The sequence below is a fragment of the Uloborus diversus genome, chromosome 10, assembly GCF_026930045.1.
Source record: "Uloborus diversus isolate 005 chromosome 10, Udiv.v.3.1, whole genome shotgun sequence".
Lineage (NCBI taxonomy): Eukaryota > Metazoa > Arthropoda > Arachnida > Araneae > Uloboridae > Uloborus > Uloborus diversus.
Window position 1 is genome coordinate 17,354,799 of NC_072740.1, and position 26,386 is coordinate 17,381,184.

The 26,386-nt window shown below is 31.8% G+C and overlaps 1 protein-coding gene across 3 annotated transcripts in view; it reads left to right on the top strand.

Annotated features, from left to right (window-relative positions):
• Positions 1–2,983: 2,983 nt before the first annotated feature.
• The window catches only part of LOC129230983 (phytanoyl-CoA dioxygenase, peroxisomal-like), a 35,267-nt gene continuing 11,864 nt past the window's right edge, over positions 2,984–26,386 (top strand). Inside the window, exons 1-5 of one of the 3 annotated variants that reach the window (XM_054865226.1) lie at positions 2,984–3,127; positions 14,896–15,020; positions 18,962–19,134; positions 23,912–24,074; positions 25,829–25,910. In XM_054865226.1, the coding sequence (XP_054721201.1) occupies positions 14,922–15,020; positions 18,962–19,134; positions 23,912–24,074; positions 25,829–25,910 (517 nt within the window). In that variant the 5' untranslated portion in view covers positions 2,984–3,127; positions 14,896–14,921. Of the gene's footprint in view, positions 3,128–13,634; positions 13,772–14,895; positions 15,021–18,961; positions 19,135–23,911; positions 24,075–25,828; positions 25,911–26,386 lie in introns of those variants that run through there. The other 2 variants (XM_054865227.1, XM_054865225.1) reach the window with 2 other exon arrangements.

Sequence of the window (26,386 nt, forward strand, 5' to 3'; positions counted from 1 at the left end):
ATTAACATTTTGAATTTTCGAGTCTACATTTACATGAACATTGTACTCGGGATACTGAAGAAAAATATATTTTAAGAAAAAATAAGCATTAGAATGTAATTGTTATAAATTTCTGAAAAAAAAAAATTTTATGCTAAAAACTTCAAAATTTTCAATTTTTCCAGAGTGGAAATAAACCCCATCAGATCAATCCTCCCCCCAAAAAAGTTTCCCCAAAACTTCCAATTATTTTTATTTATTTATTTTTTTCCGAAACATTCCCAATTCTATTCAGGAATAAAGTTCGAGAACAATTACAGCACATCTATTATTCGTTTTATCCTATCAATTGTACGGAGTTTTGAATTTGAAATAAACAAACTACTTTTTTACGCAAGTACAAACAACATTTTAATCTCTAGTTTTGTATATCTCTTACCCATGATTGTTTCCGATATCTCGGCCCTCGTTGATTGCTTTTCGATAATAATGATAATGTACGCATGGAATCTTTTTGTAAAAAATATCATTCCGTGTTTAAAAAAATGAATTGAAAAACAACATATTACAAAAGCAAAATAATTTGCTATGTAAGAGCTTAATTCATAATTTTTGTTACAAACAACTGAAAACATACTATTTGAGCCAAATTTTGGAGCCTATGAAATTGATTCAATTAAAACTGTAACATATCACTAATAACGAATAAATACCTTTGTGCTGAAAACTAAATGAATCAATTAACCAACGTTTTGAAGCAAAAAATTGCAAATTAGTGTGAGCTTATGAATGAAAAGTCATCCGGGGAAAGAGAAATCGAATATAAACCTTGTTAATTATACCCTTTACCCGGATGACTTTTCATCCAGAAGCTCACACTTCTTTGCATTGAAAAAGATGTTCCTTGCAACACCGAAACACGTGTCTGCAGTAATTTGTAATTTTTGTGCTTCAAAACGTTGGTTAATTGATTCATTTAATATCACTAATATTTTACATTCTACTATTTCTGTAGCAAAATCCTAAAAGGAAGAATCTTCTGAACGCTCATAACCAGGGGCGGACTCGGTCCCCCAAACGGGCGTCAACCTTGACTTTCAAAGAGCGCACAGGTTTGAGGGCAAAAAAACAAAGCCGCACAAGTTCGAGGGCGCCAAAAAAAAAAAATCTAAGGTGCACAGGTTTGAGGCGCAAAAGAGCGCACAGAAGGGATCGCTGACCGATGCACCGGCGGGCCCGTCTACTCCTGCTCATAACATTGTGAATTATCAATTCTTCATTTGTTGTATGTTGTTAATTACAAATATTCTTTCTCCTATCGCAAATTCTTGAACTTTATGATATGTGGGTGATTCTCCAAAATCCTAACTGTCGTATCTGGTGAAAATAGCACAAGAATTACTTAACCAGCAAAGTTTGCTTCTTTTCTTTTTTTTTTTTTTTTTGAATAATTATTGTTAGAAATTATTTTCTCTCTCTTTTGGTTTGGCCGAATCTTTTTCTCGAATAAACTGAAATTTAAAAAATGTATAAAGTGAACACACCGGTAGTGACCAGTGCTTCAGTAGTGGCCATTTCAAGGTTTACATTTGAAAAATTAGGATTCCAGTTCTCCCAACGTATTCAAAAATGCAGCAAACGTGCAAAGAGTACAGAAAATAAAAGAAGTGGCAGTTTTTTTTTTTTTTTTTTTCCTTACGATCATGCAGGGGAACATAGGGCAAAGTAAAATAGCAGGGCAAAGTGTAATGGTAAAATATTTACTCTGCTTTTAGCTTCACCTATCTGGTATTATTTTAACTATGTAGTGTCATATGTAGTCTATTCCAGACAGGAAAAAAATACCGCCGAAGATTAAAGCATTTGTTAATACAGGCAATTTTTAAAAAATGATACTCATATTGTAATTTTTTGTTGTAAGTCAAAAATTATTTTTGTTGCTATAAAATGATAAAGTTCTTGTTATAAACATTTTAAATATTAATTGAGACCTCCTAATATTCAATGCAGTATTAATTTAGTTAATATTAAGCTTATTTGTATTTTAAATAAATTGTACAACTAGTCAAGTACATACGGGGCAAAGTAAATGGGGCAAAGTGAAATAGTTTGTTTCAGTTACTCACTCAATCATTTAACATAAATCACTTAAGTTTTCAGTTATTAATTAATTCATTACATTCTTTCCTTTAATAATTCACCCTTATTTATTCATTTATTTTCTTATTCATTCATTCTTTTACTCGTTCATTTTTTTTTCTTCATATATTAATTGATCTGTTCATTTAATTATTCGTTTATTGTTTCATTATCTTTTCATTTATTCATTCAACCTTTTATTTAATGATTCTTTTGATCAAAAATGTGTTTTATAATCGAACAAAAAATGTTTCATTAGAAAAAATATTTTATTTTTCACTTTGCCCCGTGAAAAAAGAAAGTAAAAATTTTCCTTTTTTTTTAAAAGGCTCAAATTTGCTGTCAAAAAAATAATATTGTTTCAATGCAAGTTTTATTATAAAATACTATGTTCTTTCTTTATGTACTGTAATTTTAGAAACAAATTTTTGATTTGTTCATTTTGAAAAAACTCGGTCATCTTAACCAATTAATTCATTTTGTCATACATTCCTCTACTCTACTTACTGAAGTGCATTACAGACTCTAAATAGACTCGTCAAATTAAAAAAAAAGTAAACAAACAATTAGAACAAATTATTTATTCGTGCAGAAGACTGCCATGTTTTGATTGCTAGCAATGGTTTTCGATTCTGGAATTTTCCTTATTGAAAAAACTTCCTGATGTTCTTGACGTCATAAATAAGAGGTCAAATTAGTAGGCTTCCACGAAGAGCGGGAAAAAAAGAGCGAAACCCTTTCAGGAAAAAAATGATCACTCTTGCGTTTTCAGTGTCTTCAAAGATAGAAATATCGTTGAAGTTTTTTATCATAAAAAGTAAGAAAAGTTTTTATTTCCAGACACAATGCTTCAAATTCTCAATTTGAAGTTTGAAGTCGTCGTTTAAATGATTTCAGAAGCGAATCAGCTTCTTTGTCTCTCTGTGAGTTCCTTTACACAAACACCGATGTTATTTAAAAAACTCGCTTCTTTTCAAAAACGCCGAGAAGAAACAAAAGTAGCACAAAGGTGAGTTTTGTTTGCTTTTTTATTTGTTTCAATTCACGTGTTTCATCTTTTCTTCATCTAATACAATGTATATCTTCTTATTTATTTCTCTGTTTGATTATTGAACTATCTCTGAAAATTTATTCACCTTTTTTTTCCTGCTATTTCGGATCTATACACAAATTTATGTATTTTATATTTAGTGTTGTGTTACATGACTACCTCGTTCAAGCAAAAACCATTAAGTTCGAAACTATTTTTTGGGATGTAGTCAATTTAAAATTTTTATTTTTTATAAACAAAAGCAAAATTATTTTTACAGCTGTTTCTCTACTCCAGTAGGTGGTTTATATATAAAATAATAAAGTGGTTATTTAGTAATTATGATCTTTACCAACAGTCTGTGAAGTGCCTTTTGTGTCTAAGTAACTTTCACTTGTATTCTAAGTAATATATATGATATATATGAATGGGATGTAAAAATTAGGGGGGAAGGGTAGATGATCTTTAGTGATGTTAAGAACAAGCGAAGTTCAAGGACTTTCTCCTAGAAATGTTTGAAATTTGAAGTCTTGAAAACGCGATTGTATTGACCATCTTCGTAACGAAAGAGAAGGTATGGGGTTCACGGAAACATATTCAGCTAATTTAAAAAACTGCAGTTTTAGAAACACAATTTTAGACGATCTTTTTGGTGATGTTGGGGGGGGGGGAATGGTTTGGGGACTCTCCCCTAGAAATATTTCGAATTCGTCGTTTTAAAAACACTAATTTAGGCGATCTTTGGCGATGTTAGCAGAAATATATGTTTCAGGACTGCTTCCCGGAAAATTTTGGAAATTGAGGTCTTAAACCTCCGTTTTTAGGCTATCTTTTGTGATGTTTTTATAATTTTATGTTTAATATCAATAAAGTTAAAAAAATAAATGAATATTTTAGGCGCTTTGCCGCTTCTAGTGGTGCTTATTCCCGGGGAAAATGCTGTCTTCTGCGCAGTGATGTACCTAAGGGTTGGTAGGAGTGGCTCTCGGCATGGGTAAAACAGCAAGAGGAGCGGAAATTTGCCAATATTATTATAAAAGAGTTTTATGATTTTTAAGTAAAATATTCCAATGATTTTTTTTTTCGTTGAATAATTAGTAAAAAAGAAAAAGAATTTGCAGGTATGGAGCATTTTCTGGGTCAGCTCAATGCATCAACCGAGCAGTATCGTATCTGGGAGTGGTAAGTGACTGCTTTCCGCTCCGGATTATCCCTCTATTCCTCTTTTTGGGGAAGAGGGCGGCATTTTCGATGGGGAAAGAAATCTTTTGAAACTTTTTTCAAATAAGATAAATATATACATTATCAAATACAATTTAAAAAGGAAGAAATCTCCTCCCAACAAAACCATAGCTCGTCTAAAACTGCGTTTTTAAAACAACAATTTCGAAAATTTCCCGGGGGAGAAACGCCTAGGTCTTCTATTTCGGAGCGAATATGTTTAGGTTGTTAGTTCCTTAAATCTTGATCGAGTAATGACTCCCTTCTCCCTCTTCCCTCCTAAACCACAAGTTGGATGCACTCTCTATTTCTCTGTTCTTTCAACATGCGTTTGAAAAAGTTAAAGGACCGTCAAACTCCCCCCCCCCCCCTCCTCCCCGTTCAAACGCACAGATCAGTTGTTTTCCCCTTTGCGAAGACCCCAGTTGAATTACTTTTTATACTTGTTTTAGTTTTCTCATCAAAATGGAATCTTTGTAATGTTTTTATTTTCATTTTACATTTTCATTTAAAGTTCTTTTTTTTCTTTATTTTAGTTTATGTGTAAATTATTCTTATTGGATTAACATTCTTCTGGAGTTTTTAAACAAAATTTTAAAATAATACCCTTTTTGAAAAAAAATGCATTGCTATCAATACAACTTTAAATTAACCCTGCCTTTGACTCAAGAACGAACAATGTTAGTGTTTCATAATGCTAATGCAATTGATTTTGTTGAATATCTCTTAATTGATGCTGGAGAGGGGGGGGGGAGAGGCACTATTCCTGAAGTTTGCCAGGAGTCTAGACCGCTTAGTTATTAGCAGCACCCTCCTGTCTTAATCCAGCTCTATGGAATACTTTTAATTAATACAGTAAAAAGTAAAAAAGTCTAAAAAATTATAATACACTTTGGATAATGCACGAATTTTTGAGGTAAACTCGAACTGAGTTTTTAAACCCCCTCCCCCCTCTCCGCAATTTACTATGGCCACTGTGATGAATCACCGGAGAAAGTCGACATTCCCCAATTTCGGTCTTTCACGGTAACATTAGCAGTTACAGAGTTATTTTATGTCAGGGGTCAATTCCAGGAAAAAGGTGACATGACACTTGAATTTTAAAACTTAATATTCTGTCACTTGCCATACAACATTTTCTTCAGAAATAAATGAACTTCTTGAATCTTGACCTGTTTTTCTCAAATAGTTTGATGACTTGCAGAAAATCAAGGGCAAAATAAATTTTTCTCTTTGTTTTTTTAGAGTGCAAAAAAATATCTTTTTTGTTACACACAGTAATTTCCATAAACTTGTTATCAGCATATAATATTTAGGCTAACTTTTATCTTTTGAATGTCTAGTTAAACTTTTTGGTAAGTAATTCAAAATTTATTTTTTTGCAACCATGAAATAGGTCCATTACTAAGGCGACAATTTGATGTCCTTCCGTTCCCAAAATACTACATCTCAGTTTACCAAGAACCTATTGGGTATAGAAACTTTTTTTATGAAAAGCAGAATTATGCCCTCCTCAAGGAGGCACAGTTATAATTTTTATGGATATTAAATTTATATGGTTTTTAATGGTAACGGAAGGACAAAAAAAACGGTAACGGAAGGACATTTAACTATAAGCTGATACAGGGTGAAATTTTAGAATGCTACTATAAAACAAACTATTTTTTAAAGTTAGAAGTCACATTTAAAACATATATAAGTATATTTTGTACAAAAATTATGTGTGCTTTTAGAAAAAAAAATAATTAATGTTTTGTTTTAAATGTTTCGTGATTTTATTTCTTCTATTGTATGTGATGAAAATCATGAAAACTTGCACTTAAAAAACTCCTAGGCATGTGAAAATCATTTTGGTATGACATGTTTGTGATATGACAAGCCACTTCAAACAGAAACATATGCATAAAAACTTGAAATTAATATTGGAACAGTACAATTTTGAAACTGCTTTCAGATTTGTTGCCACAAGTCACAAAAAAGGACTGTTGAGAGCACTGATTTAACCGTTAAACGTAATGCGAACAAATCAGTAAATTCATAAATCAACTTTTAAAAGAATGGAGAAAAAAGGATCCAAAAAAATCCATTCTTATCCTGACACATAAAATATGCCTGCTACTATCCTGTACCAAGTTATGTTATTGAATGTAGAAAGTACTTCAACAAATCGAAGGAGCTTTCACTTCGAAGTCAACATACTCTCAGTTGTAAATAATGTTAAAAATGAAGATACTGCTGAATCAAAAACACCAAATTATAAGACTATGCCAAAGGATTCATTAACGTCTTTATAAGTTTTGTTAGCTGTATGGAAAGGAAAGAAATTAACAAAGAGCAATTTTGGACAGGTAATTCATATAGAAGATGAAGGAATATAAATAACTTGTTTGAGGATGCATAATAATGTGGAAATGGTCTTCGTGTTTGCTGAGAAAGAAGATAAATGTTTTATGGATTATGATAAAATTATTGAGTATTTAAAGAATTCAGAATTGTAACAGAGGACTCAGGCATTAGATATTGTTTCAGAGTGCTGTATTAGCTAAATAAATGTTTGTAAGCTGAAATTTTCCAAGTTTAATTGTTTTGGACTTCTTGTCCTTTCATTACTGTCCTTCCGTTACCCTTAACAAATACTTAATTTACATGCTTAAAATAATTAGTTTTTTTTTTAACTAGAGGTGTAATTGTAATGACTGAACACTTCTGTATATGCTGTAATTTTTATAGATTTTTTTTCCTTTTATAGTTTAGTTGAACTTTTGAGGAGAACATGATAGCGTGAAAATCATGTCGCAAAAGTGTCCTTCCGTTACCGTTTTTTAAATTTGATTTTTAAAAAAAGTTACTAACAAAAATTTTTGGCTTTAGCTTTTTTAGCAACTTACTACGATGTATATAAAAGTCCATGCATCAGTTTTTGAAAAAATATGCATTTTGATATGCTCACACACAGAAATGTATCGATTTTTTTGTAAAACTGTCCTTCCGTTACCGCTGGAATTCACCTCATACAAAACTTGGTAATTATAGCCATTCATAAAACCATGAAAAAAAATATTGATGAGTAAAATATGTTAGAAACCAATTAGTTTTCACATTTAAATGAAAACCAAATGTTATTAAAATTTTGGACAACTGGGTTCAAAAGTTTCATTTATTATTTGATTTAATTGTTATGAAAGGATTAGTTAGAAAAAAAAATCTAATGTGCAGTTCTACACAGAGGGTGAGTCTCTACCACTAAGGTTGTCTAGAATTGCGTTTTTGGAGCTACAATTTCGGAAAAAGTCCATAGGAGACCCCCGGACCCCCCCCCCCCCCCCTTTTTTTCGAACATTACCTCATATTGCTGTTTTCTGTACTCCATGTTCCTTGTCTTTCCCTATCTATAGAGATTTCGTTCGATAGTTAGATAATCCGGACTAAGGATTTTTTTTTTTAGGTTATGAAGGGTTAAAAAAAATACTAGGAAATTGTTTAAAATATCGCAGATAAGTATTTTACAAAACTCAACCTCAAAATAGACCAACTCATAATATTTAAATAGACTCTAGAATAATAGAAGCACTACACAAGTTCTAACTGTCTGAAAAATGCACGAAATACAAGATTTCAGTTGCGCGAATTTTCCAGATTGTTGAGTGCGTGAAAGTTCGAGAGAATTAAAAGTAGTATTCTGTGTGCAGCAAAAACCTAAAAAGCAAATATTTTCGTAATAATTTCCGAATACAGAGACCGCCGCTTATATAAATCACGTTTGTTCCAAACAGTTGTGATTCCATAAAGCGGCTGATTTAATAATGCGGTTACTTCGATAAAGCCGGGTTTTGTTCTGTTTTTGAGAATTTGATTCATTAAAGCGGCTGATTCGATTAACCACTGATTCAATTAACCGGCGTCCACTGTAGAAGCAAAAATTAACAAAATCTTTATCTGAACATGGCCCTTTGTTTTAATCGCAGTAACTGCAACTAAACATTCCCCCCGTTTTAACCTGCAAGACCTCTACTTTCCAAACCGTTAGTCCTAGATGCATACTTCCAATTGCAAAAATGTTCAAACTCAGACTTAAAGTATTGAAAGTTTGAAGCAAAAATAAAAATGAGTCAATGAATACAAAATTTAACTTTTTATACGGGCCCTAGGTCCCCTAACTTATGTTTGGGGAAATAAACTCCATTGAAAGATATTACTAACACAAAAAATTTGACATTTGTGCGTCCAAAGCTCAAGGAAATATTCGAGTTCATAGTTTTAAGGGACCATATAGTAGGTGGGATTGGAACTTATCGCCCTTTCAGAAGAATGACAGGTTATCGAAGTAAAAAAAAAAGTATTTATATTTTTCATTGCTATTCAAAGATAAACGCAAATTTTATGCCATGTTACGCAAAAACACTCTACAAAGCCGCAATCAATTTGAAAAATCACATTCTATGCACACATACAATTTTGTGAACCCTTGTTAACTGCTATATTTTCCCCCAAAAGGTGTTAGTGACGGCGAGTGTAAAGTGGTGTAAGTCACAAAACGCTGCATTTCATATCTCCGTGAATTATTGGTCGTACTAATGTCGAACTTTTTGGGTTAGTTCTTTCTTTCAATGGAAATTATTTCTCTGAATATAAGTTGGGGGACCTAGGTCCCGCATAAAAAGTTGTATTTTGTATTTTTTGACTCATTTTCGTTTTTGCTTCATACTTTCAATATCTTAATTCCGCATCTAATTTTGAACATTTTTGCAATTGAAAGTATGCATCTAGGGGTAACTGTTGTGAAAATAGAGATTTTGCAGGTTAAAACGGAACACCCTGTATACATTCCCGATCCTAAAATCGTTCAAATACTCGACCAAAAATGTTTATATTTGGTACACAGTATAATATGGTAAAGGGTATCTTATCGACAAAATTTCAAGTTTACAGGAGAAAAATTAAAAGAGTTATGGCACGTTCAATATTCCGGACTTATATTTTTGAAATTAATATTTCATATACAAATACGATAAAATACCAAACAAACTTCATTATAAAATGTTCTTCAAACAATAATAAAACATAATATAAGCGTCTGAAACGATTAATTAAAAATTATATATTTTAAATAAAATCATCAAAAAAACCCTTGCTTATCAGACGAGAATACACGGTTGGAAAAATAAGCCACTCTCTATCTCCCATTTCTTATATGTCTGTGTTGTCAATCACCAAAACGAAAAATTATTTCACGAATTATAATAAGCAGACTGTAAAGAATCGGCTACAAAAACAATTAAGTAATTAAATCAATTATTAAGTGATTAGCAGCTGTTTCAAGTGTATGTCCGGTATACCGGACACAGGGTCTGAAGGGGTAAATTCCAATGACCCAAGTTGTACCCCCCCCCCCCTCCGAAACCCTCGACTTGGTACGCCATTGATTGACATCTTTGAGAGAAATGGAAGATTTCCATTCTAACTGCATAATTCGCTGCAGGGATCTGAAGGCATGATTACTCGTACAAATAACTAATACAGTATTTAAATATAGTATTTAATATTGCTTATGGTCTCTTACTTCAATTTGCGATTATAATTTCAAAAATATTAAATTTAAAATATTTAAACAAATGTTAGTTTTTAAAAATAAAATTAAATCTAATGATTTATCACAAGATGTCACACTTCACTAATGATATAGCGGGTTCCCGTTTAATCTGAAAGAAACCTTTATTTTCTCACCCATTAATCCTAGATGCATACTTCCAGTTGCAAAAATGGTCAAAATAAAATGCAAAATTAAAATAATAGAAGATTGAAAAGAAAAAAAATTTGAAAAATAAGAACTCTAACATTTTATACAACTCCTATATCCTTACAATTATGTTTAAGGAAATAATATCCATTGAAAAATAATACTAACACAAAAAAAAAATTTAAACGTTTGCGACTAAAATTCATGGCGATATTAAAGTTCAAAATTCTATCTCCCAGATTCACAGAGGAGGATCGTGTAGAAAACGAGATTGGAACACATCGCCCTTTCAAAAGAATGATAGTTTGTCTAAGTAAAAAAACAAAATAATTATCTTTTTCATTGCTATTGAAAAAAAAAAAAAAAATCTAACGTTATTTCAAAAAGTTCCCTAGTGATACTCAACGAATCCAATAAAGTAATCAAAAATGATTTTTAATTGCGCACTTGGATTTTAAGTATCGAATAATTTCTGAGGAGAGTCCCAAACTCTATTTCTTTCTCCAATATAATGGAAGACAGCGAGCAATTCTGTTTTAGGACCTCAACTTCTAAACATCTGCGCAGGAGAGTCCTCGCCCCCCCCCCCCTCCTTCGCAACGTTTAGAATATGATGTAAAATTTTGAAAACTTTCTGGAGGAGAATCCCTAAACCAGAGGACGATGCACAACTCCCGCCTGTGCGCCCCTTGCGCTCTCAAACCTTACGTCTTCGGGGTGGGTTTTTTTTTTTTTTTTTTTTTTGCTCTCTCTCGAACTTTCTGTTTTTCTAACACCCTCAAAACTGTGCATTCGCCTTCATTTTTTTTTTTTTTTTTTTTTTTTTTTTTTTTTTTTTGCCCCTTTTCAGCAGAGTTTTGCCTATGGCATAAATAGACGTTAATCCGGCCCTGATTGTGGCTGCATTTTTGTGCATAAAATGAAAACGAAACTTTTGTAAAAAATTTTACTTAAAAAGAGAATATTCGAGATATAGCTTTGAATATTGATAACACTAAATTATTTTAGGACCAAATAAAAACTTCGCTGAAGGAATATTCGAGTTATAAGGCTTGGAGTTAGGGACCATTCATTAATTACGTCAGGATGATTTTGGCAATTTTTGACCCTCCCCCCTCCCACCATGTAAGAGTACTTAAGATTTTTCAAATCCCTCCCCCTATTCTTACGTAAAATTCCATTTCGTTTTTCAAAATAATAGAAAGTGATCGATAAAATAACGAATCTTACATCACTGGAATCGTTATTAAATTCGCTATTATTAAATTAAACCTTATGGTGTAAGGAAATTAGCACTAAAAAGTTGGAATTCAGGATGAATGCTTTTTCGACTTTTTTTTGTGTATGATATGCAGTACTAGTTAAAATTAAAACATTAACCCTTCATTCTTTGTAAAACAAATAAAATACATCTCATCCTAATACGTTTTTTTTTTCCTTCCAGACGCAAATGAAATATGATTGCCAAACCACTTGATCGAGCGATTTTTGATATAAAAATCAACTTGGGAAATATTACGTTCGAATGAGTTTCATTCCCCCCCCCCCCCTTCCCTCAAATTAGGGGTATGTAGAAATTTTTCCAACCACTCTCCCTTCACGTCATTAATGAATGGCCCCCTTATCGAGAGTCGACTGTATTGAAAATGGCATCGCTATGTTCGAATCGAGCAACCGGTTAATCCGGACGGTTGATTACATGACGTTTCATGACGTCAGTGGTTAATGCGGTGAGTGTCCATAGAATGTTTTCATATACGATCGGCTCAGGGTCGAAGTCTGGGGATCGCATTAGGGGGCAATGCCCTGCCAATCGTTGTTGATGCCCTACCTTTTGAATAACACGAAATGAAAAAAACTGCTCTTATTTCTCAACTTCGCTTCACCTTGAGAAATAAAAGGACCTCTTTGTCCTATAACAATATTTCTTTACTTCGGTGGCAATTCAGTAGCCGAAGTACAGATGTGTATTCAGTACAATCGGATCCCGACTTACGCAAGGAATGCATTCCAAGACTCCTCGCGTAAGTCGAAATTTCGCGTTGTGGAAAAGTGTTGCGTATATGACTTTTTTATTAACATACCCAATCATTTTAAACATTCAAGACCTTTTAAACTGTTTTTGATGATTTGTTAACTACATATTACCGTTTCCTACTTAAACAGCTGAATTTTTACCGTATTTTTAAAAAAGTTGTATTATTCAATATAAAATACTGTTACGATGCACAAAATCAATGATCAATGGGAGAGAGACATATAAAAATAAAACAGTACGGTACATACAGAATGTAGTAATAATAAAGCACTGCACTGTAATAGTACTGTACAGTAGATACAATAAGTTACATTTATAACTTAAAATTTGAAGATGATTTATCCTGCGCAGTCTGATCGTCATTCTAATATATTTTTAAATACAGTAGCTTCGAAATTTACTTTTATAACATTTACATCTATGGTCCTGGGACCCCTTGGATTTATACGGATTGCCTTCTCTTGACTTCTAATTATACGTATGAAAGATTCGTCCCCCATACCTAATTGTCATGCTAACTTCGACCCACTTTCTAGTTGTTCAAGCCTATCAAGAATCTTGACCTTTTCTTAAATTGTCGCAAACTTTTGCTTTTTGTTTCCCTCTTTAAACTTTAGATGAAACAGCGTGCATGGGTACCTTAATATTTCATCACCTTTCATATTTAGAATAAATAAATGAAAAATGAGGAGTTGTGCTATATAGACACGAATAAAGCTATGTTTATAGTGCGGTGTGTGGGAACTTGCGCAGTCAGTGATGCTGAAAGGATGAAAGTACATTCACGAAGTCAATGTTAAGTAGTCAATAACAAAGCCGAAACTTAGCATCACGATTCCCTTCCAAAATTTTCGTGTTGAGAGCGAGAAATTCGCTTTAGCTCTAAATTCGTTGCTCCTGAAAAACTCGCGATATAACCATTTCGCGTAAGTCGGATCGCGTTGTAGTGGGAGTCGACTGTAGAGCATAGTTATAGGCACAGACTTCTCGGTGGATGTTTATCACAAACTTCCTAAATGCTCCTTATTCAGTAACTTTTTGTCAAAATTTCGGTAACTTTTGTCTGAAGTTGGCAAATTGGAGACAATATTATCAGGGACGACGAGAGGCCATCTCAACATAGTCGGAAACTAAGGACCCGGCCCCTAGAGGGCCCTTAGTAGGGCCAAGAATAAAAGTGCGTGAAATTCTTCCACATTTCTTTTTTTAGGCTAAGGTTGCGTTCGACGAAACTCACCGGTCGACCGGTAAGTAACTGGTTACTAACCGAATCGTTCTATGATTAACCGGTTACCACAGCGGTTACCATTCTAAGCACTTGATTGGTTGATTGGAGCACGTGATCATTAGCTGTCACGTGATTAACTAACCGGTCGCTCTCGGTCAAGCTCGTCGAACGCAACCTAACTGGTAACTCTTGGTTAACCATTTGCGCTATTCGAACGTACCCATACTCGCTATAAAAACATTTAACTGTAACTGCTAACTTCGTATCATCATGCATCATCAAATGACATGAATTGGTTTATCGAAGTAAACAGAAAGAGATATCATCATTATGTAGTGACATTTAAAAACTGATGCTGCGAATGGTTTGATGATTTTGTTTATTATTATCTTATAGCTGGTTAGTTATCTTCACGTTTAATGTTTACAGCTTTGTTTTTGGGATTGTTTGATACAATTGTAATATTTATTACTTTTATTATTTAGGAATTCAGGAGTTTGTCCAATATTTTGTATCTGGAGTCGCTTTTGTATAAACTTGAAATTGTACTTGTGAGAACTCTTATTAAGTTTTGTGCAATTTCTCTTTTTCCTTTTATGAAAAAGTAGATATTTTATCATGGAGTTATGTTACTGTTTAGACTTAGCAAACTGCTAGTTTGAGTGATCGCGATTAATACGAAGGTCCTTTTTTTTTGTAATCATGAATTTTGTGAAGGAGGACCATGTAATTACCTTTCTAATAGATTCGTAAAATTGTCCACTTTATTGTTTAATTTTTCTTTTAAATGTTAGTAATGTTTTTGTAATTGTTGTTTGATTCATATTATCATAAATTTTACGAGTTTTTCTGTATTATGGCCAGAGATTGATAAAAATTGTAAAATCTTAAGTGGTAGACAAGTTCTTTCTCCGAGTTTGTAGGGAAGTCCAGTGTAATGTGACTACTGAAAGATTTTGTTCTTAAAGAACTAGTCAGCTAGGCATTCTATTAAGTTGCACTGACGACCTGTCCTACATTATTTGTCAAACCCTGATCCTCGCTACAGTCAAGTTGTCCGCACGAGGATCAACGTAGATTTTGTGGTACCCTATTACAGAGAATGCATTGTGTTTTTTGTACTTCTTAACACTGTTATAGCCTAGTGCAAAAAACTGACACCTTAAATTGTTTCTAGTCAAGTAGAAGTCCTTAGGCTAATATAAAACTGGTGAAATATGTTTTAAATTTGTAATTTCAGTGCTTATGGCTTATAAATGCTTCATCATTTTTTTTTTTTTTTTTTCAAATATCTTTCCTTAGGAAGCTTAACTTTTTAACCCTTATTAAAGTGGTACCTCTAAGGCTCTGTCTAACCTCCATGATTTAACTATCTTATTTTGTTGTGAAAAAAAAGTTGTTCTCTTTAGCTATTGTAAAGGTTCTCTAACTGTTGCACTGCAGATTTTCTTGATAGTATAAACTATTTATAATGCATGTATGTTTATGTGCTTACACTGTTTAAAACTGCTAAATTCTTTCAGTAAATTGAACTGTACCTTGTTCCACCATGGCTGAGGAGCGAATAAAAACTATATATCGTCATTTGAATCCGTCCCTGAAGCAACCTCCCGAGATGCTTGCATTTGGAATGCAAAACCCAATGAAAGTATGAAGTAATTTTTTTTTTAATGGATTTTTTTTTACCACACTTGGTGACTTAATGTAGGTAACTTCTGGCTTGTTTGAAATTAGCATGTACATCATTGTATTATGTTTTCCATTTGTAGTAGGCGTGTCTTCCTAGGGAGAGTCATGGCGCAGATTGCATCATTGAAATTTTTTGGGGGGTGCTTTGAAATGATTATGAAATCTGCTTTACACAGAATCCAAAAATCAGTTTTCAGTGAAATTTCAATCGAAGACCTGCGACTTTTTTATGAGAATTGTTGATGGTTCTGTAGAAAAGTTCATATTTCTGCTATTTTATACGTCTTGATGACTTTTGCCATGTTTTATCATAAAACAAGATTTTTGCCGACATACATACTAAATCAGGAAAGCTCTTTCGGTACAGATGTGATATACCCCCCCCCCCCCCCCCCATTTGGCGACATCCGATTTTTTGCACGAAATTGAAATATTTTTCTCGCCAATAAGGCAATAATTTTTTAAGCATGGCACCCCTGGCGAAACTAACCTGTGTTTGGCAACCCAAAGGCAATCTTAGATCTGTTCAAACTTGTTTACGTGTGTTGTTTACTCAGTCTCACGCAGGAGAGATACGTGTTGTTTCGTGCAATATACCTTACAGGAAAAGCTTATTTTGTGTTAGTTTAAATTCAGTAGTTGTGTTTTGAAGTAAAAACATTAGAAAATGCTAGTTTCTTCAAACTTGAACGTTAATTAACTTTGTTAACTCCAACGTGGTATGTATCTATAGCGTGCTATTGTCATATGATGCATTGTTTTAGACTGAGTGTGAGGATTTGTACCATAAAAGGTAAGTTCTTTATTTTGGAATTCAAAAAAAAAAACTCTCACTTCCGAAATTCTTTGTTTTTACAAATCCTTGAGGGGTTCTTGTAGTTTTTAACTTTATTTTTACTGTATGTAAATTAATTTTACAAAAATAGTACGGTTATTTTGTTCTAAAAGTTAATTCTTATCAATGCCACGAATTATTTAGACATTCTATTAACGTGCCTCCTTTAGGTACTGAATTTCTGAAAATAAGTTGACTCCAGCATTTTATAAAAATATAAAGGTGTTATTTTTTGTAAAATATAATAGGTATTTTGAAAGCATGTCTGAATAGCAAATAAATGTATGGTATTTTTTTATTGTTTATGTTTAGGATGTTCTGTTGAGACATTTTTATTTTTCATACATCGAAATTTGAGTAACTAAACATTTTTGGCTGAAATAGTTATTTATTTTGGGGAAGTTTTCTGCTTTAAACATCACAATTTGAATCGCTTTGCTCTTTTTTAGCAGAGTATGAGAAAAGTTTTTGTTTGATGAAATGCATGTTGGAAAATAGCTTTTATTTCTATTGGTACATATTTCATTGGTGAGCTGTTATAGTAATTTATCAATTTAAGCATTTTAAATACTTTCTAGTAATTGTTCTTTGTGTACAAAAACTTTCTAGTTTCTGGTATTTTTGAAGCGTATATCGTGATGTTTTTTGTTGTGATTTTATGTTGTTTTTATATATATTGTGTTCTGAAGTGCTTTGATCATGTTTTTTTATCTGATTTTTTCCTGTTGGCGCTAAAAAAACATCGCTAAGAATGATGTATGACATATGTCGTCATACATTGTTTTCTTGGCGATACTTTCTTGGCGCCAACAGGAAAAAGTCACCAAGGGTGGGGTATATCACATCAGTTCCGCTCTTTGTTTAATATGCTACTTTTATAATATTTAATGTAGTATAATACAAAGTCCAAAATTTGGAATCCTCAAGACTTCAGCATGCCCGAATTTTGAAACATTACTATTTTACATTGCATTCCCTCTTCAGTTTCTACAAGGTAAATGAAAACTCTTGTTACATGGGTGTGATTCATAGATCAAGTTGACTCCTAACAGTACTCAGTAAATGTAATATATAAAATGAAGAAAATAAAAATACAAGCTATTGAAAATCATTAAAAGAAAAGGAAACATGTGGGTAAGCTTTTTTAAGCAGACTTTAAAACTCGGAAACAGTGAAAAACTGGTTTTTTTTCCTCTCTCTCCTCTAAAAACATAGTAATTTATGACCTGGAAGAGCAGCGCTGAGAACTGTGGATGCTGCTTGTAAGAGTAAAGCTGGAGGGAGGGCAATAAATTTTGAAAGTTTTTTGAAGGAAAATTTATTACCCTCATAATTTCAAGAGGTTATAAAAGTCCAAAATTTTAATGTAAATAGAAGTTAAAAAAATATATGTATTTATAAATGATATCTATCAACACAATCAAAAAATTCTTTTTCTCCACTGCCAATGTCGGTAGATCTTTCTGCTAAAGTTGGTTCAAAGCAAATTCACATATTCTGTAATTATTCATATAGAATTCCAATTTTCCCTTAGGCTCTAACATTTAACATTTTTAATATTGTTCAAATTTAAATGAAACATTTTTAAAATCAAAAAGTGAAACATGAGATTGAGGCGTACCAGCTCAAATGTGTGTTTTAAATAGTCTTCAGTCAGAATTCAAATCAAACCATCTTCAAATTTTTCATTTAAAAAAATTGTGTGTTAAAATAATCACTTTATTATAATTTGTGTTTCTTCCTAGTGATATTTTTAAGAGACATTAAAACTTCTTTCAACCTTTACTCAAGTGTGCAATAAAAACATATTCTTGCTTGTTTAAAATTTGAAAAAATAAGCTTTTCAGTCCTGGAAGGAGTAACCCTCTCCATTATCCTCCTCATAAAACTCACTGGCTGCTTGAAATGAATGTGATTTCACTGATGTAAAGTGGTTTTAAAATTGTTAAAATGGTTGACATTCTGCAGATTCTAACAGATTAATAGACTCTGCTGATTTTTATTTTTTAGATAGAAAAAGAAAGTTTTATCTTTTAAAACGAACTTGGAAGAAAAAAAATTTTGAAAATAAGATAATAATGATTGAAAAAAGTCCAAATTTTCAAAATTTCCATATTTTAGGTGTCAAAAAATTTAAATTTCTATTGTACCAAAAAAAAGAGAAAGTTCTTGATGCATTAAGAGCACGAATAATCTAGTGCTGTTATTACACAAGTTTTGTGGTTACCTTTGAATCAAAGTAAATTAAAAAAAAATGTATATCAATCAAATTGTTAACACATATTTTAGTTATGCATTTGTAGTATATGAATTAGTTCTTAACTTAATCTCAGAAAGAATCCTGCAAAATGTTTTTAAAAATCCAGTATCAATGACCAATATTATTTAAAGAATGCAACAGCATGATTTTGTTTCTTAATTTTCTTGTAACGCAAAACTTTAATACAATCCTTGCCTGAACATAAAATGCACCGCCATCTCAGTCAATTCCAGCCGAGGACTGCAGTTTCGTGTTTATTAGCACTCATCAGCCTGGCACAGGAAGTGAATGAGCTGGAGAGAGCTGGCGGTGTATTTCATGTATTTCAGCCTTAGCCCTGGCTATAAGGCGGTAACTTACTGAATATAATCTTTGCGAATCTCTATGGTGAAGGAAATAAAGCCATCACTTTCTATGAGCACCTCAGGAGAGTAAGTCAAAGAAATAAAAATAATTATTAATCGCCTGCTTATATCTTCTGTTTTAAATTGTCCTGACAGTTAAAATTTAATGTTGGCAGTGTAACAACATATAAATGACTGATTAATATACATTCTGATTCACAACACAAAAAATTTATTTTCCTTACATTGCTATTCAACTTTTGCTCAATTGATCATACTTTCTTATTGTTTGTATGTAATTCAAAAATGTTTAAATGAAATATGTATGCTTTGTTAGAGCATGCTTACTTCAGTGCTGAAACTAGACCATTATTTATTACTAAATGGCAAGAATTTTATGTGTAGAATAACTTATTGCATGCATTTTATTATGAAGTTCATAAATATTTTTGTATTTTCAGGCCATAGTACAAAAAAGCAATTATTCCGAAACTAAGAAGCCATCTAAACCAAGAAAATTTAGGTTTACACTTAATAATGACAGATTATCAAGGGAGCAAAGATTATTTTATGAAGAAAATGGTTTTATTGTAATTCCAGGGCTTGTTCCATTTGATTGTCTTGAAACTTATAGGTAATTTTTATCTATATGTGTCTTCACATTATCTTCACTTTGTTATATTCTTATGAGCTATGTAACTAATGTGAAAACTGGTTTGGACTGTTAAATAGGGTGGACCGAAAAAACTTTTTTTGGAAATCTGTTTTTGGATAGTGCGGAAAAGTTGCTATATATACCCGTTATTACCCATAAAAAAATTCGCTAAATTTGTTTAATATTTAGCCGGCGCTATTTGACCTTGAAAAACTGAAAAAAACGACAAAAATGCACTTTTGTCAAAAAAAAAAAGAGGGGGGGGGGGGGCAAAAATAAAAGTTTGAAGCTAGTTTCAACAAACATTAGAAGTATCTGTCAGTGCATTAGTTGAAATCCTCAAAGATTTTTATACATTTCATAGAATATTTAGCTACGCTCCTTTAAGACTGAAACATTGGAAAAATGAAAAAAAAAATTAAAAGTAGTTTCGAAAGAAGTAAGTACTGAAATGTTACGCAATACGTTACCTAGAAAAAACAGTGAAAATTCAATCAATTTTATGCGACATTTGTACGCCAATTTTAAAAAATGCACACACTCAAATAAAAAATAGTTACATAAGATGCTGATTTTTTAATCTTTGGTTCCAGTAGTTTCTTCGGGATAATAAACGGCGCTCAACTACTTCTATTATTCCTAAGATTATTTTATAACTATTTTATATATATTTGACAAATAGAGCCCTTGAGTATTAAAAAAATGTGAATCCTCTGAAGTCCTTTGAACTGATTAATGAATTGAACGCAAGTATTCTTCTTTAAGAAATGCTGTAATTCTACACCTCCACAGCTGGGAGTTAAGCAATTAAAGGGGTCCTCTCTTGCGTCCAATGTCCACAATGAGTTGCCACTGAGGCATCTTATACTGGAATTGGACGGTTGCACAAAGTGGCCACATTCATATTCTGGAGCTATCGAACAACTTCTTAGAGATTGTAAAAAAATCCGGTGGTCAAATTTGATAAAATTGACTGCAATCTTCTGGTTTTGGACATGGAAGATATAAAAAATTTAAGTATTGAACAACAATATTTGTATAGAATCTGTCTTGCCGTAAAAGATGGTCAGTTGTCCTTCAAGCGTGGCTGACAGTAGCCCAGGCAAACTCAGTCAGTTGTGCGCGATGACTGACAACTGCAAACCATTTGTTGCATTTGTATATAGGCACTCCAACTCCATCAGAAAATCTTACAATACTTGTAAAGTATGTAATGTTAGTTTATGCTCCAATGTGGTTTGAAATAAAAATAACACCGAACTGCCAGTACGGCGCCCAACATTTTTGGAAAATGATTTCTCTTGGAGGCAGTTTCCAGACAACGTTAAGGAGATAATTTTCAAAGTTCTCTATGGTAATGCATATTTCGCTCATCCTGAACAGCTACTGTTGACAATGTTGTTTGACTCAAGAAAATACATTCAGGAATTAGCTGTTAGGCGCATTCTGAACTCTAGAAATAAGAAGACGAAGAGCTCGGATGGTGTACGATTTTTTGAGCGTCCTAAACTTAATTTTGAAGCCGTTCATTATGTTGATTTAGTTGATTGGGCAAACTGTGTTGTAACAGAGCCAACTCTTACAATGCATCTAAAAGACCAACAATGGAAAGAAATGTGCAAAGAACATTCTACAAAGTTTAATTTCGAGAAATTTCCCTGTCACACGCAAGCTGTGAAACGTTGTGTGAAACTAATAACCGAAGCTGCAATAAAAGTTCGTGGTGAAACTGCACAAGATGGATACATTCGTGCAAAACTTCATGCTAGGAAAGAACTTCCATCATTTGATAACAAGGGACCATATTATTCCAAAACATAATATTCATTTTGCATGAGGTATGATAAATCAAATTTGAAGATTTCTTTTTTAAAATTTTATTATCTATATATGTAATTCTAGAAAATGTATGATACTATTGCGTGATAATAATTACTATGATTAATAGTGCTATTTAATTAATTAGTCTATGATTTAATTTTGAAATATAATTTTCACATTGGTTTTTAAAGAAATTCAATATTTTTTCATTTTTCTCCAATTTTTGATGTCGGAAAGGAGCGGTTAAATGCTCATTAAAATCAATGAAACATTTTATGGGCTCGAACTGGCTCGTTATATAACATTTTCGGTGCATTCCAGCAAAATATTTGGAATTTAGTTTTTAAAAAAATTTTCGACAAAAATTCATTTTTCTCTTTTTTTACGGTTTTTCAATGTCAAATAGCGCCGGCTAGATATTTTTTAATATCCAAGAAATTTTTTGTGAGTGCTAACTAGCTCACTACGCAACTTTTGCGCGCTATCCAAAAATTGATTTCGAAAAAAAAAAATTTCAGCTTATTTCGGCCAACCCTACTGTTAAAGCCTATACAATATTATTTTTTGTGGTCTAGTAGGAGAACATAATGTTTCATTTATTGATTGTATTATTGAGATGAATAATCAATTTGTTATTTTCTCATCAAAAGTAATTATGTAGTAATCATAGGATTATGGGAATATAGGGTACAATAAACAATACATCTAGTTATATTTTCAAAAATGAAGTATCTTACTTCTTTTATTTCAGAATAATATTTTTCACTGCATCATACTAGTTTCAACTTCTTTTTTTGAATCCTTCAAAAAAAATAATAATAATAATACTGTTAGTGTAGACAGGAAAAAGGGGCACATCTGGACAGGGGCACTCATGAGCCACTCAATTTTAAGAACTTAATTTAATGTGAAAAATTATGCTTCAATAGCAGCAATATGATCTATTTTTGAAGAAAATTTGAAGCAACTGGCAATTAATTTTTCCCAGTTGTGTCAATCAAGTAGTTTTTAAATGCTTTTTTTGTTTAAATGCTAATTAATACATCTTTGAAAATTAATTAAAATGTAAATACAGGTAACTCTTGATAATTCAAGTCTCTAGGGACTGGCTAAAACTTTCGAGTTATTGGTAGTTTGAGTAATTGGAAATTCCCACAGCCTTCTTCAGACTTTGGGATCCAATGAAATTTTCAAGATAAAGGAATATTCTAGTTAAAGGCTTCAAGTTGTTAAGACTCTACTGTCAATAGTTGTTTAGTCAATATAGTAATTTATTAACAAAATTTGATCAATAAAATGTCTACTAGGCTAAGTTATACAAAATCATATATGTTGTCTTAGAGTTGTCCTAAAATTACTAAAATTTTAAATTTTGTCCTGAAATTACTGAAATTTCGAGTTTTGACCTGTTTGTGTTTTTTTTTTAAATGTTACATCACAAGTTACATTTCAAGTGGTCGGTATGAGAAGTCAACTTTTTTTTAAAGGTGCCTTGAACTATGGAATTCCTTCTAAAATGGGAATAAAGAAATTGTAAGAGAGGAAATTTTTGCTTTAGATGATAGAATCTTCCTTTTTTCTGTTTCTTGTAAAAAAAGAAAATATGCTTCTTGGATAAAGTCTAAAAAGCAGACATAGATACTACTTATACTTAAATGTAAATCTGGTCTAGATCAAGCATCATTTAATTTCAATTCCCATAAAAAAGTTTTCATAACCATTATCATTTTTCAGTGCTAGGCTTCTCAATTCATGCTAAACTACGTTTAACCAAAGTGAACCTAATTAACCTAAGTTAGTAGTAATAGAGTGAGTGGTATAACATGCAACACATATAGGGTTTTTTTTTCTGCATGAAGTGGCTGACATTGCTTTCTATTATAATTTTTATTAAGAAGGATAATTGAACCCCCTTTCTTCTTGAACCTTCTGAATATCACATTAATGAACTCCAGTGCTCAGACTCCACAAGTTGGGTCCATCATTAAACAGTTAAATGTTTAGAAAGGAAGTCCTATCTGCAATTTCCAAATGTTCATGTAGAGGTTAATATTGGAAAAGGACAGGTTTAGCCAGAATTTGAGATAGTGGTTTTTTGAAAATTTATACTAGATAAACGTTGAAAAAAAAAATACTTCATTTAATCTGTAATTGCAAGGATAATTTTTACATAGAGAGGTTTTTGAGATATGCACATTCAAGATAAACAAGTTTGAGAGATTTGAGTTATTATAAGTGACGTGTTAATATTTGAAGAGTGCATGGAAGAAATGCAAAATGTCAGTTTATAGTTAGAGTGCAGATTGACTGGGCAACATTGAGTGTAGAGTTGAATTTGTTTCTCTATTTAAACAGGTAATAAAGGCGAAAGATCAAAGCAAAAAATCACCCAAAAGTTGATTCTACAGTGAAAAAGGCTGGGGTTTTGAACTTTTAAGCCTGATTTTCTCACACTGGAAAGATTGATGTTTCGTCCATCTTCTCTGTGCTCTTCATTTTTAATTTATTGTTGTTATTCATGGTATTGAAATATTAAAGTGTATTTTTAAATGGTTTTTTTTTTGTTACGAACAAAATTTTCCTGAAAAGAATGTAAGAAGAAAGTCAATTGCTGTTTATGCTTGCGTTGCATTGTTGCGCATATTGTGTTACAATATGCGCAATAATCAGAACATATTTTAATTGTTCAAATTTTGCCATAATGTGCCAATGTGTCTTTAAACATTGGATATTTTAATCATGTAATACTGCTTTAGTCATTACATTGAGCAATATAAAATATACATTTACAAAGCATGTATTGTTTCTTATTTGGAACTATTTTCATGTTAATTTTTAATTTGTCTGCAACTTATTAAATTTGTTAATTGAATTTGTTTGAATTATTTGTGCACAATGATTGCATGTTTTATCTTTCTTTTTTAATATGTTTTAGAAAACGTTTTCAAGACATTTGTGATAACAAAGTGCATGTTCCTGGCCTGACGGTTATGAAAGATATTTCATATGCTAAGAACAATAAAAATGAACGTGTAATTAATAAGATACAAGATCTTATTTATGATGACGTTTTGTTTGAATACTGCAGACTTCCTCAAGTAAGTAACCTTCTGAAATACAATATAAGGTTCCCAACATTTTGTCCGTTCTCTTTGAAATGCAATATTTACATAATTGATTTTAATCAATTAACTTTTTAATTGAAAAAAAAATAAATTGACTCAGAATGCTTTTGGGTAGAAAATGCTCAAGATGATTCAGCAATTAGAAGAGATACGAACAATAACAGTGTCCTTGTAATTTCATCAATATTATTTGCTAGTCAATATGATTTCAAGTGTGTTAAGGTACGCAATTCATTTAAAAGTCTCTGGCCATGGCATCCATTGAGGGAATTGCTGCTGACTGCGATTCAAAGACTGCATTCTCTGACTTGCTATCAATTTCGAGTTAGCTGGGGAGTGTCTAACTGCAGGAATGTGATCTTCAGTAATACCTCCAGCTTCTCATTCAGTGCCGATGAGAACTAGATATTGTCGCCTCAGAGCAACAGTAAGATATCTTAGTGTTATTTCTAGGATTAGATATCTTACTGTAGCTCTGAGGCGACGATATGTAGAAACAGACAGTGTGAACATTCCAGTCCAACATCGTTCAGTGAACTGCGCACTGCTATAACATCTGATGTGACAATTTAGGGAGCTTTGGCAGTGAATTAACTTTAAACGTGCTGCAAAGCTCTCTTATGGCTTAGAGGTGTAGTGGTGTACCATGTTGTTATACTAAAGCAATTTATGTTTCTAAAATTGATTATATGGCTATATAAATAGTATTCAATCATTTAATTATGGAATCATGAAGCATAAACCAAAATATTAAAATGATTCAAAACATTTTGTTGGAAAAGAAAAGATCTTTTACTTGCAACAAAAAAAAATCTAAATTTTGTGTGATAACTTTTTATGCAATGAGAGGTGTTATTTTGTGTGGCATGCTATTAGAGCAGATTTTAACCCTTCTCTGGGAGTCATAAAACTTAAGTCAAAAACATTGTCATTTAAGCTCCACTTTCTTGTCAGGTCTAGGTCACTATCAACTTCACAGTTCATAAACATTTCCTAAATTTATATGAATGTTATGTATTTTTAGAAAAGTTTGAATATTTAAAGCAACAATTTTCTACGTGCAGCATCTTAGTAACTGCATGCTTTCAAGTTGAAGTAAATAATTAAGTATAAAACTTTTTATTTACTTTGAGACATTGCTAATTTTTATTTCCTATTTCTTATATTTGTATACACTAAATTTACATACTTTCGAGGAAACAATTTGAAACTAATGATAGTATAATTCTGATTTTTCTATGTTAAAGAAGATCACCTTTTTGTAACATTGTTCAAAAAGTCAATGAAAAGCATTCCTTTACTAGAAAAAGGTCGGTAGAATACTGATTCAAATTCTTTTCCAATAAGTGTTGGTGGTGTAAATATTTGATGGAAGTTAGAAACTTGGATTTTAGAATTATTAAGGAATTTAAAATTTAGAAATCCTGAATGTCTGAAAAAAGTGGGTTTTATACTGCACTAATCTATGTTCTGCAGTGTGAAGGTATAAGATCTATGAATGCATTTAGACTTATTACTTATTTTATACTTCTAAATATGGAATCCTTCTTTCTGCTGGAATCAGAGCTTAAACTTACTAGTGCCAAGAAATTCAAAACTGCTTTTCAATGAATGTTTCATATTTTTTGATAGTAAATGTGATTCATATCTATTCATTTAATATATTTTTCATGCTTTTTAATTCATTCTCTCATTTTCTAATTTTATAAACACTAAATACATTTCAGATTCTCGATTATGTGGAATGCTTTTGTGGCCCAAATATCAAGGCTGTGCATACTATGTTAATTAATAAGCCTCCTGATGCAGGTATAATTTTTGTTTTATTAAAACTTATTTTTCAATTGAGAAAAACACTAGTTTTATTTATCGGAGTTTTTTTTATTAAAAAATGTTTAAATACTGAAATAACTAATTATTCATTTTCATATAGTGGTGGACAAAAAAACTGCGTCACTTGTGGAAATGTGTAGATGTGTACTAAGGTTTTTTCATGTGTATTTTTTAGTATTAATGGAATTTTTTTGATTAAATTCAGTTGTAGGATTTATCTAATTTTGTTTGAAATAAATTCTTCACTCTTAATTATTCCAAAAAATGAAAAAAAAAAAGATGAATAACGTATATTTTAAGAGAAGGTGAAACAAAGCAATTGATGCACAAATTCTATGAAATTTGCACATAACTGTAATCATATGACATATCACTTAAAATGTTTACATCCATGAGCAGCATTTTGATATTTAGTTGATCCTCCACAATATGTGAAGAGAGCCTTGCAATGA